The 16,500-nt window shown below is 43.2% G+C and overlaps 1 protein-coding gene across 6 annotated transcripts in view; it reads right to left on the reverse strand.

Annotated features, from left to right (window-relative positions):
- Positions 1–16,500, reverse strand: part of COL11A2 (collagen type XI alpha 2 chain) — a 168,232-nt gene continuing 151,732 nt past the window's right edge. For all 6 annotated transcript variants that reach the window (XM_063938237.1, XM_063938235.1, XM_063938233.1 and 3 more), the window contains 15 exons: positions 14,485–14,538; positions 12,192–12,245; positions 11,189–11,242; positions 10,930–11,037; positions 8,578–8,631; positions 7,718–7,771; positions 7,070–7,177; positions 6,908–6,961; positions 5,839–5,874; positions 4,437–4,490; positions 3,636–3,885; positions 2,637–2,749; positions 2,486–2,554; positions 1,880–2,113; positions 1–1,188 (listed from right to left, as the gene is read on the reverse strand). In XM_063938237.1, coding sequence (XP_063794307.1) covers positions 1,042–1,188; positions 1,880–2,113; positions 2,486–2,554; positions 2,637–2,749; positions 3,636–3,885; positions 4,437–4,490; positions 5,839–5,874; positions 6,908–6,961; positions 7,070–7,177; positions 7,718–7,771; positions 8,578–8,631; positions 10,930–11,037; positions 11,189–11,242; positions 12,192–12,245; positions 14,485–14,538 — 1,443 coding nt within the window. In that variant the 3' untranslated portion in view covers positions 1–1,041. The remainder of the gene's footprint in view (positions 1,189–1,879; positions 2,114–2,485; positions 2,555–2,636; positions 2,750–3,635; positions 3,886–4,436; positions 4,491–5,838; positions 5,875–6,907; positions 6,962–7,069; positions 7,178–7,717; positions 7,772–8,577; positions 8,632–10,929; positions 11,038–11,188; positions 11,243–12,191; positions 12,246–14,484; positions 14,539–16,500) is intronic.

The following is a 16,500-nucleotide window of genomic DNA, read 5'->3' on the forward strand; positions in this document are numbered from 1 at the left end:
TTTTATTCCTCTGTGGATTTCACCGTTTGCACATCATTTATTTAAATAAAAGAGGAGGAAATGGTAGACACAGATCAGGCTGGAGAACAAGAACTTTGCAGGGGGCACATTGGGTAAGGGCGGGCAGGAAGTGGAGAGGCCACACAGGAAATGGGGAGACCGGGCAGGAAGTAAACTATGGACATGCGAAAGAATAAGGACAAAGGGAAAAAAAAACAGAAATAAAAATAAAAAGCAGCAAAATTATAGATTATATATTACAATACAAAAAATACTTACAAACATTACACAGTAATACTCTGAGCACCTGTGAGGGTTTTTGTTTTTTATACCATGTTGTTGGTCAAAAATAAGCTTTTACTCCGAGCACCATAGTGAAAACTGGTTCACAGATTTAGATTCTCTTCTCATCTGTACAGGACATCTGTTTTTTTTTTTAATTAACATGTTCCCCATGTTTTGTGTGCAGGGGTTAAAGGAAAATTTATCACAATTTTATTTATTTTTTTAAATAATATTTAAAACTTTCATTTATCCACAGAAGAAAAAAATAAGTCCCATTTAGGCGTCTGCACTCGTTCTCTTTAAATATCGGAGACATGAGAACTGGAAAGAAAACATAAGGAAAGAGACAGCTCTGTGTGGGTAACAAAAAGTGTCTCACAGTGTCCTCGATGTGAATTTTTGTAGGACGTGGGATGTCTACACCATTGTATCTTTTTGTTTCTGCAAGGGAATGGTGTCTTTTTATATTTTTTATGATAAAAAGCCTGAAATAATTCTAGCTAAAAGTCTATGATAAAATCTTTCTTTGGTCATCAGAAGATCCACCCAGCTTTAGGTCTTGGTCACGTTTTGACCGGGGTGGGGGCATCTTTGGTCTCTTGTTCCACCTCATCGGAGGGACTTGCTTTCTGCTCCTCATCAGCTGAGCTTCTTGAATACTGGTGTACAGGAATAGAGGGGGGAGGACTTTGCCTTTTTTTTCTTTCAGAAGGGGATACAAATGGGTGGGGGATGTCTCTATTTTTTTTAAATGCCTCAGCCCAGAAAACATACAGGTCCCACTTCAAAGCCAAATTTCTGGTTGGTCTCTCCAAAGTCCATAAACATAGCGTCCGTCAAGGGAAGCTGTTCCACGCGAGGGGTGTGGACTTCTAGCACCGTCTTTTCTGTGCCCTTCCTCATCTGTCGGGAGGAAACAAAGAATCAAAATGTAGACGTTTGATCATTTATGGAGCTACTATGGAATAGTTTGAAGTATATTGATAATTCATGTCTGATGCTTCAGTAAAGCTGTACACAATGTATAACCACTTCATACCATGCTTCATAACGTGTCTGTACATGGTGAACATGTCCTGATATTTGTACAATTTGAATAAATTACTTTTCCCATTATTTCCACCTTCTGCAATGTATGTGCCAAAGTATATGCTCCCCTATATGTATATTGTGTAGGACCCATCAGTGGTCTTTGACCTGTATGTCATATATCCACTGTATACTGTAAATGATTTTCCTGCCCTTCCCCTATTTCTGTTTTCTGTAACCTTTACGCACAACTCTGCGTCACTCGTAGATGTATACGCTCAGTTTTGGAGAATGAGCAGTGTGGAACATACAAGATCCATCCACAGAACGTACTAAAGCTTTCAACTCTCCATCAGTCCCTTACTGACCAACTTGCCTTTTGTTTTCCGATTGTAGCCCACTTTGGACTCTCATGCTAACCCAACTTGGGAAGAAACCCAACTGTCCCGCCTTTGCTGTTAGGAAGCACACCATCTCACACATGAATTAAATAGCAGCAAATGGCCTGACTATATATCATTTTATATATAACTCCTGCGTAAGGTCCTCATTCTCCCCCACTCACCGCACAGCCATCTCTGAGAGCCTTGATGTAAGGGCTCGTGTGGAAGGAGAGGTCCTCATCGTTGGAGCCCATGAAGTGCAATGCCTTTTGATAGCTGTCTGCTGAGGCCAGGTGCCAGCCAGCGGATCGGTGGCAGTGATACGTGAAGTTCTGATGGGCAGAGACACTCAACAGGCGGAGGAAGGTCAGCTGAACCACTCCAACTGGGTTATTGTCCGAGTCCACGTAAGAGAACTGGCAAAAAGAGAAAGACAACGATATGAGTTAGTAACATACTAGAGAGAGACAGACCGGATCCTCAACAGTCAATTAATAACTTTAAAGAGTTTGGATTGTATGATAACATGAATTATAATTCCTGAAGACACAGAGGACAAAGGACAAAGTGGATGAAAGGATTGTTTCATTTAGTTACTTAGCCATGTTCTGTGAGACAAGAGTCATCAAAGATGGTGTCAAATCAATCAAGAAATGTTCATTGTAAAGCTAGACAAAACTCCCCTTGAAGTATATTTTCATAAGTATTGTGGTAGCCAATAGATTTGTGCCAAGATCCCTATTTCTTCTATAAATGTGCAGAGTCCCCCCCAAGTCTAATATCCTTACCTTACTACCACTCCTGAACTTGCTGTACCAGGTATCTTTCTTCTCAGTGCTCCAGGAAGACATCTTAACCTACAGGACACAATTAAGAGAGTTACTAAACCGGTCTTGTATACCACCAACCTGAGTGTGACCACTGAATCCCCCTCCTCACCTTCTCAATGCTCTTGCTGGGGAAGACACAAGACTCCCCACCGGCTGTGAAGTTGCAGAAGACCTTGAAGGAGTCTCGAGTACAGCCCTGGTTTGGATCGATCCAGTATTCACCTGAGAGAGGAGAGTAACGTCATCAAACCTTGTATCACATGATCTGAATGGTGTCATCACACAAGTCTCAGGACTGACAACATTGGATGAGGAAATATACCAACAATAGTGTAATTGTGTGACGTCATCATTTATTGCAGTAGTTCCTAGCAAGGTGCCGTATTATATTGTGGAGTGTAATATAATTATTAACATAAGTATAAGAGATCAATTTTACTCTTGTAATATGCACAGAAATAATGTACATTAAGTATACACTTCTGGAAATAATATCTGTATATTCAGGAAGTTGTGATGTCATTGCTGATAAGGAAAATGCACTCCTTGCTGTCATATGGATAATAGAAGTCACCTTGTGCTGGGACTACAGCGGTGTGCTTTTATATCTTCACACAACTCATCTGTGACTTCTAATATCCATATAATTTACAGTCAGGAGTACATTATCCCATGTATAATATCCAAGGCTCAACAGGTTAAAAATCAGCTTCTGTGATTCATCTAGCACAGCCCGTAAATGACAGCTAAGAGCTGATTGGTTGGTATGGGTAACTTCTCCTTTTTATCTCTCTTCAAGATTTGATACATCTTACCCTTAGTATTTTAAATGTTACAGTACTGGAGTCATGGGCTAGATTCCTACCATGGCCCTAACTGTGTGGAGTTTGTATGTTCTCGCTATGTTATTGTGGACTTTCTCAGCACACTTCTCTGTAGAGCGCTGGACAATATTTAGGCTCTACATAAATAAATGATCATACATTTGGTGAAATAGTAACTAAAAAGATTAACATTTGAAACACAGTTGCAATTTTCACTTTGCTTAGTTCTGTCCAGTTAATGAGATCAGATTGTCCCTATAAGAGCAGGGGCCGCTGTTATTTACCATCGGGAATCTCAGGGTGGCACAGTCGCAGATCCTGGCATGTCCGAGCAGGGTGTTCCTTTGTGCCCAGGGGTGTCCTCATTAGCTCGATATCCTTCTTCAGAGCATTAAGGGATCCATAGATCTCCTCCATACCATCTGCATAATCTCCAGTGGTCTCGTCTGCCATGAACTGACTGGCATCGATGGAACGTTTGTTTTTCTTGGGCATCTGGTAGGGCAGCGGCTGGATGACTTCACCTGGGGGTCCCTGGGCACAAGACATGGAGTAAAGTTATATGCTGAACCTATTATACTCTGTAGGAAATCAAATAAAAAGGCCAGGATGCCCTCACAGGCCTCTCACTGTTAGTGATTGGGACTGGCACTGATAGGCGGGGCTTATTCCACCACCCCCTCCCCCCAGTGTATGGTCACCATATATAGAATGTGGGGGTGTGGCTCTAACTGATATCCCTGGTCCATACCAGCATCCGCACAAGGCTTGAAGAGAGGAAACAGATACAGCCCAGGGTATTGTGCAGGAGGACATTGGGGCTGGGTCATTGTCGTAGGCTGATAAGGTTGTACCCCTGTACACATGAGCGGTCATAGAACTATGGACCATATACATGTGTCACCAATCAAATGCCACCAGCCGTCCCCAGAAAACTCATGATGCAGCTAATCACTAAGTGATATATGTATACAATGAATTCACACATATTGGCAAGACACACATCTCATACACATAGATCCTGATAACTATTACACGCTACACAAGGGGATGTTGTATCGCTCATCAAGTCAAGTATAACTCACCGGGGGTCCAGCCTGACCTTGCACTCCCTTCTGTCCCTTGGTTCCAGCTTGTCCCTACAAGACAAAGATAGATGGGTGAGACAACAGGCTTGCACAGGAGGCAGCAATGTGACTCAGTGAGTAAGAGCACTATTGGAACAGATACTCTGGATAGAGGGGCATATGGTACACATGGAGTGAAGTTCATCAGCCACCCACTGCGCTAAAATCTCCATAAGAACGTTGTTCACCATGCTGCCAAGGATGGGGAATCCCTGGCAGCATGGTGAACAACGTTCTTATGGAGATTTTAATAGGGATCATTAATCCCTGGGTATAAATGCTATACATAAACATATATACTAGCAGGGACCATGCAAGCAAAGAAAAAAAAAAGACTGATCATGTAATGCACATAGGTAACAGAGGTACTCCTACTCTTGCGGATGCACCATGTGTAACTCTTGATTAAGTATAGTGTCTCTGCACAGCACAGCGTACTAGTGTAAGGGTTAATGTTATTGTCTATGGAGAGATTTGGTGGCAGAATAGAATCTGGGTGTACTGTAGTAAGGACCTCACTGGAGTCTCCTTTGTGGAGGACGCTGCTCTTATCAAATCAAGGTCTTCTCACACCGTCAGATTTTCCAATAATAAAGGACAAGGCCACACGCCAGCAAATGTAATGCTTTAAAAAACAGCTTATTTGAGCTTTGCGTTAGTGCAACCAGACAAACCGGTAATCGTCATAGAAAAGAAAACGTTATGGGGCAGAGTAAGGGGCCATTGTTCTGCCCTGTAACATTTGCTCTGTTCTATGATGATTACCCGTCTGTCTGGTTGCACAAATGTAAACGTCAAATGAGCTGGGGGTTTTAAATATTACATTTTTTGGCCCGCAGAATAAAATCTCTCGTATAGCAATACTACTGGTTCCTAGTGAAGCAAAAGACTTGTGGACAGGGGGTGTAAAAATAGCTGTAACTAATAGCAACATTTGGGGGTAGGCCGGGCACAGGCCACTGTTCTGCTTTTCTGAGGCCTGTGCATGAGCTTTCAGGTCAGCATCTGTAAGACAGGGCTTCAGCGGGCCAGCCCCTACAGATACTCAGAGCAGAGTAGTAGCATTCGCACCGCCAGCCCCACAGCAGCCATATTGACTGCCCTGGAAGTAGTTGTGTCACTGGTGCTTTAAGCTCATTGATCCAGGCTGCAAAATGTCTCCCTCTGCTGTGTGTATACGACAGGTGCACTGTGAGTATAACCGGCCAGGGCCGCCCAGTCTGTGGTTTGTAGTGATGATCATGATATGGAAAACTGAGTTTGCTTCTGTCGTACAAGATGGTGTCCTGAGCGGAAACAGGAGCAGTACGGGGTGTAACATATGCACTGTCCTAACTGGGAAGGGGGTCAGCTTACTCACCGTGGCTCCTTTGGCTCCCTTAGGACCTGGTGGCCCCTAAATAGAAAAAGGGGAGAAAAACAAGTTCAGGTAATAGAAATAAACAACAGCAAATATTACTCAACCACATTCTGTCTTAGTCATCCTAAGTGTCCCTCTTACTCTGACTCACTACTACAACCCAAATTTGCAGACCCACATGCTACTGTCAGTGTCCTATCACCTGCTGTACTTGCCCACATGGCACATTTCAAGGAGTATGTCACTTCATGGTCTGTGGGAATCCCCCCCACACCTCCAATAATGTCTGTCTGCGCTGAGCTTTGTGGGTTTGTTCATGAACCCGAAATTGTGCGTAATGGGACCAATAAATTTAAAATGAGTCTTATTACAGATCTGTGAGCGCACTTTCCCAAAACTGGGATGTACAAACTACCCCCATTATAATATGGGATGAAATTCATTTCCAAGGACCCATTAGGTGCCAGGAAACATAATTTAATTTGTGGGGAGTAAAAGGGTGTGATCCCCCACTTCCCTCAGAGCAGGGATCCCCCATATGAATGTATCCTCACCAACCGCCTACTGAAATAGTCTCATCCCGCAAATAAAGTCTTGTATCCCCACTTCAGTACACAACTGGGCGCACTGGTGACCCTGGTACAGGATGGCTGAGCTCTGACCACCCAGCTCCTCCTGTATCTAGGCATTGCCACCTTACCCCGAAAACACAGGTCGTTCCCTGTAGTCCTGTGCAATTGTGCAAATGTAGCTGCATGATGTCAGAAAGTGAGAATCTGCGCCATACTTTTACACTATTGCACATTGTGAAATGAACGCTACTGTTACACTAATACTGATTACTACAAATGGATCTTCGGACGTCACTGTCTGTTCTCATCACTTTGACCATAGACCTATTATGGGGTTTGTTTCGGTCTCTCATTTCTCAGAAAAAGGTGGATTAACATCTAGATTTAGCGCTTGGCCGAGACATGAGGAGCCCACGATGAGGAAGATTAGGGGGACCGGTGGGAGATGACAACCAGGAGATAAGATTATTCAGAGTACTACAGTAATGGAGACATACCGGGACACCGGCGGATCCACCTGGACCGATAGGACCTGTGACACCAGAAATACCCTATAGGAGGAAGAGAGAGGCGGTGTTAGACCACACATTAGGAGGTACTTGTCAGTCGGCTACTATGTAATGGTATAAACAAGACCCCGGACATGACCCACTACTCACAGTCTCTCCTTTCTGTCCGGCTGTTCCATGCGGTCCTGGCAGGCCCCGGTCTCCCTTGTCTCCTTGTTCTCCCGTTGGCCCAATGAGGCCGATAAGTCCAGGGTGACCCTGTACAATGGATAGAAGGAAGTTACTTCTGTCTTATTACAGGTGCATAATACCAGGGAGGTGCGGCCCGGAGATGGGAATACAAGTGACAGGTGGCAAATAATAACCAACGCCTAATAATATAAAATCAGTGTCTAATAAACAGGAGCTGGATAATAACAGGTTCTCTGGTGCTAAGGACAAAAGGAGCATCTGTAACAACAGACCTGGAATTGCTATGTTACATGCGTTTAATACACCAGTGATGTTATCGTATGTATAAACTGCTGCTAATATCTGTACAAACAGCGAGTTCTGATGTCATCGTCACATATAATCAGTGAGTTCTGATGTCATCACTTCAGTATCCAATAGAAGAACTTGTGCAGTAAAAGGAATAACGCACCCCTATGATACGTTATGGCCTCTAACGCTGCCCTTTTTATATACACACAGAACTCATGGTGATTTCTAATATCCATATAACATCCAGTACACACAGCAGCATAGTACATGACGGTAGTATATGCCGTAGTACATAGGACGTCTGAAGTTTCTCACCTTCTCTCCTTTGGATCCACCGTCTCCCTTAAGTCCTGGCAATCCGGGAGGTCCCTATAGAACAGACAGTTTGATACATACTCTCATACAGTAGTTGCTATGCACAGAGATAACATTGTGACCCCACAGACATCTGGAGAGAGAATTGACTGCATAGGAGAGGAATGAGTTAAACATCCTGTGAGGGGTGGACCTGACTGTGAGGAAGTACAGCCCTTAGGAAAAGGGGAGGGTTAGGATATATATGGCCAGGAGTGGCCATTTTGGGTCTCTTTGATAGTGATTTGTCTTCCCGCCCTCCCGCCCTATGGGTAGAGGTTTTGTTTTGACACGGAGTGCATTGGCGTCTAATTGTTTTTAGCTGGTTTTCTTCGTTGGCTATTTATCGGCAGAAAAGAACGGCAGTTTGTTAGTTGTATGGTTTTTATAGGTAGTAAGTTTCAGTGCTATATGGTTTAGGTGCACTCACCTCCATCGACTTAATGGCCGCTCGACCACCCATCCGGGAGGCAGCGGCAGGGCACCCAGGAGCGGTGGGAAGTCACTGTGGGGGTTGTGTTGACACCTATTACCGATTTTGATAGGGTGCTGGACGGTTTCGGTCAGTTTACCATTTTAAGTTTACCAATAGTTTAATAGAGCCGTTCTTTTTTCTGCCACCATTATGCCGGCTGATTCGGCATCTTAACAAACTTTTCCCAATTACAGGTTTTGCTATGGTTAGGGTCAAATAAATAGCTAGCAATTTTTCTGCCAAAATCAAGTCTCCGTGTCTTTATTTACTGGTATAAGAGGTAACTAAGGTTTACTTGAATAAAGGGGGTCCACCAAATGTCACTAGGATGTTTAATTTCCCTTACCACAGGTCCTGGGGGTCCAGCTTGGCCTGTAGCTCCAGGTCGCCCTTGTTCACCCTACAGAAATTAGAAGAAGATTAGATAACAGCAGTGCAAAAACACATATAGATGCTGCATGCAGTATACAGTGATAACAGCAGTGCAAGAACACATATAGATGCTGCATGCAGTATACAGTGATTACAGCAGTGCAAAAACACATATAGATGCTGCATGCAGTATACAGTGATAACAGTAGTGGAAGAACACATATAGATGCTGCATGCAGTATACGGTATAACAGCAGTGCAAGAACACATATAGATGCTGCATACAGTATACAGTGATAACAGTAGTGGAAGAACACATATAGATGCTGCATGCAGTATACAGTGATAACAGCAGTGCAAAAACACATATAGATGCTGCATGCAGTATACAGTGATAACAGCAGTGCAAGAACACATATAGATGCTGCATACAGTATACAGTGATAACAGCAGTGCAAGAACACATATAGATGCTGCATACAGTATACAGTGATAACAGTAGTGGAAGAACACATATAGATGCTGCATGCAGTATACAGTGATAACAGCAGTGCAAAAACACATATAGATGCTGCATGCAGTATACAGTGATAACAGTAGTGGAAGAACACATATAGATGCTGCATGCAGTATACAGTGATAACAGCAGTGCAAGAACACATATAGATGCTGCATGCAGTATACAGTGATAACAGTAGTGGAAGAACACATATAGATGCTGCATGCAGTATACAGTGATAACAGTAGTGGAAGAACACATATAGATGCTGCATGCAGTATACAGTGATAACAGCAGTGCAAAAACACATATAGATGCTGCATGCAGTATACAGTGATAACAGTAGTGGAAGAACACATATAGATGCTGCATGCAGTATACAGTGATAACAGCAGTGCAAGAACACATATAGATGCTGCATGCAGTATACAGTGATAACAGCAGTGCAAGAACACATATAGATGCTGCATGCAGTATACAGTGATAACAGCAGTGCAAGAACACATATAGATGCTGCATGCAGTATACAGTGATAACAGCAGTGCAAAAACACATATAGATGCTGCATGCAGTATACAGTGATTACAGCAGTGCAAAAACACATATAGATGCTGCATGCAGTATACAGTGATAACAGCAGTGCAAGAACACATATAGATGCTGCATACAGTATACAGTGATAACAGCAGTGCAAAAACACATATAGATGCTGCATGCAGTATACCGTGATAACAGCAGTGCAAAAACACATATAGATGCTGCATGCAGTATACAGTGATAACAGCAGTGCAAAAACACATATAGATGCTGCATGCAGTATACAGTGATAACAGCAGTGGAAGAACACATATAGATGCTGCATGCAGTATACAGTGATAACAGCAGTGCAAGAACACATATAGATGCTGCATGCAGTATACAGTGATAACAGCAGTGCAAAAACATATAGATGCTGCATGCAGTATACAGTAACTCGCACCTGTAACTATTATCAATCAATTCATCAAACTGTCCAAAATATCATCAGGCGTGTTAGTGAATATAGTCTGAAGTTGGGCCTATGTGTGCCCATCTAACAGAGCCCAGCGTGACCGCGGAATGTCCAGCCCCCTGACCCGAGCACCCAACAGCTGCTTACTGTACAATAATGCCACCACACAAGTGATTAGCAACGTGACCCTGTCACTCAGCGCACGGGCTAAAAGGCCGGATGGGGTGTGCAAAGTGGGGTGTGCGGGCCTGATGGGGTGTGCACAGTGGGGTGTGCAGGCAGGATGGGGTGTGCACAATTGTAGGAGGAGAGGAAAAAACATAAGTTCAAATAAATTTAGACAGTTGTTATTTTTGCAGACCGCTGTGGACAAATATTGCACAACAGTGTATGCTTAGATATACCATGAAAAGGAATATATATTATTTTAAATGTATTTTAATGTGGTTTCATTATTGATAAGTGGCCTGATTGCATTTTGTATGCAAATGTGCAGCAGAAAGTCCAGATCAGCCCTGATAGCTGCAATCTCTCATCTCCTATCTGCCAATTACCGCACTGGTAATACAGTCCCCGGCAGCCACACTGTGTGGAGATCTCATATGATAGAGCTGTTCAGCTCTGAACAATCAAACCTGTGTGTCTGACCCTCAACTTGGCCAATCCTGTCGTTCGGTGGTCAGGCCTAATGTTAGGGCGTCCCCATGTGTGACCATCCTGAGTCCAGACTGGTGCATATAGGGTAATACAGGACATGCATTATGCCCCACTCCTGCATTTCAGTACTAAGGGCAATTGTCTACATTTGCATAATAATACCTGTGTACAGTACTCACCACAGCTCCGGGGATGCCTCTGAGTCCGTCAGGGCCTTGTTTTCCTTGGGTACCTTGAGGTCCGATAGCGCCAGTCTTTCCCGGTGCACCCAAAGCACCAGATTCTCCCTGGAACCAACAGGACAGGTGTTATGACAGAGGCTTTCATGTAACAACAGATGCCAGGGCTCAACATGAAGATTTTACAGTAATTATAATGTAATTCAACATCCCAGGTATTTAATTGCAAGCTCCTGGGATTAAATAGTGCAGGATTTACCTTGGCTCCCTTCTCTCCTTGTCGACCTTCAGGACCAGAAGGACCAGCAGGACCCTGTGAGAAAGACAGATTGTGAGATGTAAGAGAGAGAGTCAGGAAGACGGACAGAATGAGATGAGACAGTGTTGAGAGAGACGAGAGTACAGGAATGGGAATACGCAGGACTGCACATTTCCAGGGCACAATATGATAACACTTAGTATATAGTTTGAGACCAAAGTATATAGATGACCAGTTCCTTTGTAGAAATATAATATTTGAATTGCCTTCACTATGGAGAGCTGCTGCCGTCTACTCATAGTATATAATGATATATAGTGTAACCGTAATAGCCAAATCTTACAGGGCCTGATTGAGTGTAAAAATATTATCTCAGTGGCAGTACCGTGACGTCTCTCCAGTAGGCTGCCCATCAGTGCCCTGTCGCTGTCTGGCCCGTATTTTATTATTATTATTATCCTTTATTTATATGGGGCCACAAGGGTTCCGCAGCGCCCAATTACAGAGTACAAATGCACATAATCAAAACAGGAAAACAGTGACGTACAGTTGAAAACAATTTAGGACAAGTACAGGGTAACTAAGCATAACTACACCAGTCAATGACAGAGATAAGTTCCAGGTGGCCAAAAAACTGCATGATTTGGGCAGTTGAGAATTATTAAAGTAAGAAAAGGGTGAGCACATGAGGGAAGAGGGCCCTGCTCGTGAGAGCTTACATTCTAAGGGGATATGGACTGCCTGCACTAGTACTGTACTTGGCACTTGTACCCGCTGACAGCATGTAAGACTGAGTGTAAACTCTAACTCCTAATCACTATACCTCCATGTCTGTTATATTCCCTCTCTGTGTCAATATACATGTCTCAGGGTAAATGAAGCGGAAACATTCAGTACATGTTATGCTGCCATGTAAGTGGCACAGAGACCGGTGAGGGGGACAGACTAAGTAGCCACAGTTGAAAGAAAAAAGTTATTAATTAAATTGTGAAAATAAACTTACTCGTTTTCCTAATGGTCCAGGGGGGCCGTTCTCACCAGTGGGACCAGGGGATCCCTGATGGAGAAGTAAAGAAAATGATCATGAGATAACAACCCACAAAGTACACGGAGGAACAAATAGCGGTGATTCTGGCTGCGTGATTAAAAATGGCATACAGTATTAATATTACATGCAGAACATGCCTGGTTTCACATTTTCGGAAATGTACAATAGACGTAAAATAATTGTGATAAATTATAGTGATCATACTAATTAGTGATTTTACAAAATTACTAGAGTAAAAATAAACTAATAATATATGTTGCTTTTAGTAAATACAAGAAGTGAGATTGTTTTTGCGTATTTAGAGAGTTTTGTTCCAAATGGTGATTGAACACTCTTTAGCCATAAGCCACAATGTGTAACGACTTTAAGAAGGTAAGGTTACAATACAAGTAGTATGAATAGGAATAATCGCGTTAGTTAATATTATTTTATTGGAAATGAGGGGCACCTATGGAAATGTATACAGGGGCATATTATAAAATAACTGGAGGAACACCACCAAATTTAGGGCCTGATCGCTCCTCTGTGAATTTGCGGAGGTTTGTGATCAAATTGTCACCGCCCAGACAGAGTGAATAACCGCCCTGTGCAAGTCTGCGTACGCCGTGCGAAAAGCTTTGCAAACGCCGGTCAGCTGCAAATCCATTCACAACTCGCTCACCATCTAATGATTTTTCCAGTCTGTGCGTAACTCAGGACTTACTCCTACAGTGCGATAGAATCAGGCTGATCGGGGCCGGAGCTGATGTCACACACCCGCCCCGAAAACGCTTGGGAGCGCCTACGATTTTCCTGACACTCTCAAAAAGTGGCCAGTTACCACCCCCAAACGCCTGTTTCCTGTTAATCAGCCTGCGTTTGCCCAGCGATTTCAAAAAACGCAGGATTTTTACACAGTTTACCCTTGTGCCTGCGCATTATGATCCGTACGCATGCGCAGTCATTCGATCACCGGCCGCTGTGCGATTCCGCATAACACAGGTCAGGTCTGAATTAGGCCCTTAGAGTAATGCAGCGAACGTGAGGCCAAAATAGTTGCGCCATACTTGTTGACGAACAGGGGGTCAAGTTGAGTTGGACGTAAAGTGCGTTTTGCGGCTTCTTACGATTAAAGAGGCAGATCGGGGGGAAGGAGGGGAGCAGCTAGGCACCACCACACTGTGCACATGTTGACCCAAGGGGAACGTATGAAGAATGAGACTCAGACGCATGTGCCAGGAGATGGGAAACTTGCCGGTGCTTGGTGCAGGGTACTAACTGCTGCTCATGATAATTGCTGCATACAGTATGGTACCCATGCAAGACTGGCCACATCTTGTGCTTTTTGTCAGATCATCATGGTTTGAATATTTTTTATTTTTTGGGGGGGGAGGGTGCTCTGACACTGCATCAGTTCCTGCAGAGACTCTCACAGTATAGCATTCATGTTACCCAAAATGTGTTTTTAGGGTTCTGCTTTTTCCATTGAAATACAATGAAAGCGCTTCGTATATATTGAGAGTAAATAGTAAAAAGGAAATAAAATGTATAGCTGCTCCTCCAACTAGGACAAGATCAGCGCATCATAACCTCCACACCTTCCCTTGAGCCTGGCATTAGTTCTGTGCAGCCACTTTTCCCAGGACTCAGGTAATTCTCAAAGCTCCAGCTGAAGGCAGAGACACTGTGACCATCTGGAAGTGGGGGGAGGGGAGGGGGGCTGAGCAGCAAGATATATAGAAAAGTCGCTGTGACCAATAGTACCATTTCTCGTTTGTCCTCCAGAAAAAAACTCTGCACTTTAGGTGGCTGAACAGCATTCAAAGAAAGTTTACACTTCAACACTATCACTAGAATAGGTACCGGAAAAGTGGAAGGTGGTTTTATGGGCAGCATAGCGGCACAGTGGTTAGCACTGCTGTCCCTCAGTGTCTTTGGTTCCGTTCCACCAAGTGTGTTATCTGCATGGAGTTCACGGGCCTGAGTTGGCCGAACTCTGATGTTTTTTAAAGCGGCAATCATTTACTGGGCATGGTTTATAATCCAGGCCCCATGTCTTCAACAGGCGTTGTCTCCCATTGTCCAGACCCAATAAGCCCTAATATCTCCTCCAGCAAGAACTGATGTGAATGGATAAACATGCTCTGACTGTACAGCCTTGTGCAATATGTTGGGGATATATAAAGGATAATTAGGAAGGGGAAGGCGATTATATAGATTAGCTGGCACATACACCATGCCCTTATACACCACATCAGGTGCCACTTACCGCCTCTCCTTGCTCTCCATCCTCTCCTCTCTCACCCTTCGCTCCATCTTGTCCCTGAGGGTAAAAGAGTGCAATAATCAATATGCAATAATGTATAGGAAGCATTCATATACAACATGGCCTAATTACACCATAACCCAAACTGGATGAACACAACTGCGTATAGCGTAGAGACTGCACGGGCATTTCCAACTGTCATAATAAGTAACACATCTCATTGACTCTTCTCCCAATTGTATCACATCCCCCCCAGACCAGTGGAAGCTGATTAGCTGATGTGGCAGCTTCTCCATTTAATCTCTCTCCGAGGGTTTATACATCTCCCCCATGTCACAGACTGATAGTAGCCCATTTATAGACATTTATACAGACTGATCTGCAAGAATGTGAAGGGAGATTATACAGAATAAACCCCGCTGCCACATTACAGAGCTTCTCCCATGGGAAGCGTTGATACATTTAGCAAAAATGTGAGATCAATGAATTGAATTGTAACAAGTTATTCTTGTCAGTTATGGACATACAGTACATAAAAGCTGACCAATGACCAATCAAGCATACAAACTGGTCTACAGGTAAGTATGTACTGTATACTATGTGATGCTTCAGAATACTATCTGCCAAAATGTTGAACTCCTGAAAGTACATTTATTAACTAAATTTAATCTCAGTACTGACGCTGTTCTGCTGTCCCATTGGGTAACTCTGATTTTAGTAGGAAATGCTCTCTCTGAGCCCTCAGTTCAGTCATCAGAAGCACACAGAAAGGGGGAATACACTGAATGTATTGCTACGGCTAAGTTTCATCATTTCTTTCTAATTATGTGTTCAGTGCAATTTAAGGGAACTGGTTAGATTCCGGATAATCAAAATTTCTCTGTATTTGCATTTATTGACCTACAGTAAGTGACGGCCACCATTGGGCTCCACTGGCCTAGATAATAAAAACATATTCATACTATTCCGTACAGTGAGATAACACTTGCCTGACCTCTCACACACTCTCTCCGGACCGATACCATCAATATCCAGTTACAGCAATGTGACAAGTATGGAAACATTTAGCTAATTGCCTGATGCCTTTGTGATACTCCATGTTTTATAATGTTGCCCCCTGATTTCTTAGAATAGCGACATATCAATGTAATGACCAGCCCCTCTTACTATAACACTAGCAGTATATCATTCCCAGGGAAATGGCATCTACTGAGCAAACTCTCAAAACCCTGACGGACTCACAAAGTGACGTGAAGTAACATATGTCGGTGTGTACTGTACTAAAGAACACATGTCGGCGTGTACTGTACTGTACTAAAGAACACGTCGGCATGTACTGTACTAAAGAACACATGTCTGCATGTACTGTACTGTACTAAAGAACACATGTCTGCATGTACTGTACTGTACTAAAGAACACATGTCGGCATGTACTGTACTGTACTAAAGAACACGTCAGCGTGCACTGTACTGTACTAAAGAACACATGTCGGCGTGTACTGTACTGTACTAAAGAACACATGTCTGCATGTACTGTACTGTACTAAAGAACACATGTCGGCGTGTACTGTACTGTACTAAAGAACACATGTCTGCATGTACTGTACTGTACTAAAGAACACATGTCGGCATGTACTGTACTAAAGAACACATGTCGGCATGCACTGTACTGTACTAAAGAACACATGTCCGCATGTACTGTACTGTACTAAAGAACACATGTCGGCATGTACTGTACTGTACTAAAGAACACATGTCGGCATGTACTGTACTGTACTAAAGAACACATGTCTGCATGTACTGTACTGTACTAAAGAACACGTCAGCGTTTACTGTACTGTACTAAAGAACACATGTCAGCGTTTACTGTACTATACTAAAGAACACATGTTGGCATGTACTCTACTGTACTAAAGAACACATGTCGGCATGTACTGTACTGTACTAAAGAACACATGTCGGCATGTACTGTACTGTACTAAAGAACACATGTCTGCATGTACTGTACTGTACTAAAGA

The sequence above is a fragment of the Pseudophryne corroboree genome, chromosome 8 (assembly GCF_028390025.1).
Source record: "Pseudophryne corroboree isolate aPseCor3 chromosome 8, aPseCor3.hap2, whole genome shotgun sequence".
In the NCBI taxonomy this organism is placed as follows: Eukaryota; Metazoa; Chordata; class Amphibia; order Anura; family Myobatrachidae; genus Pseudophryne; species Pseudophryne corroboree.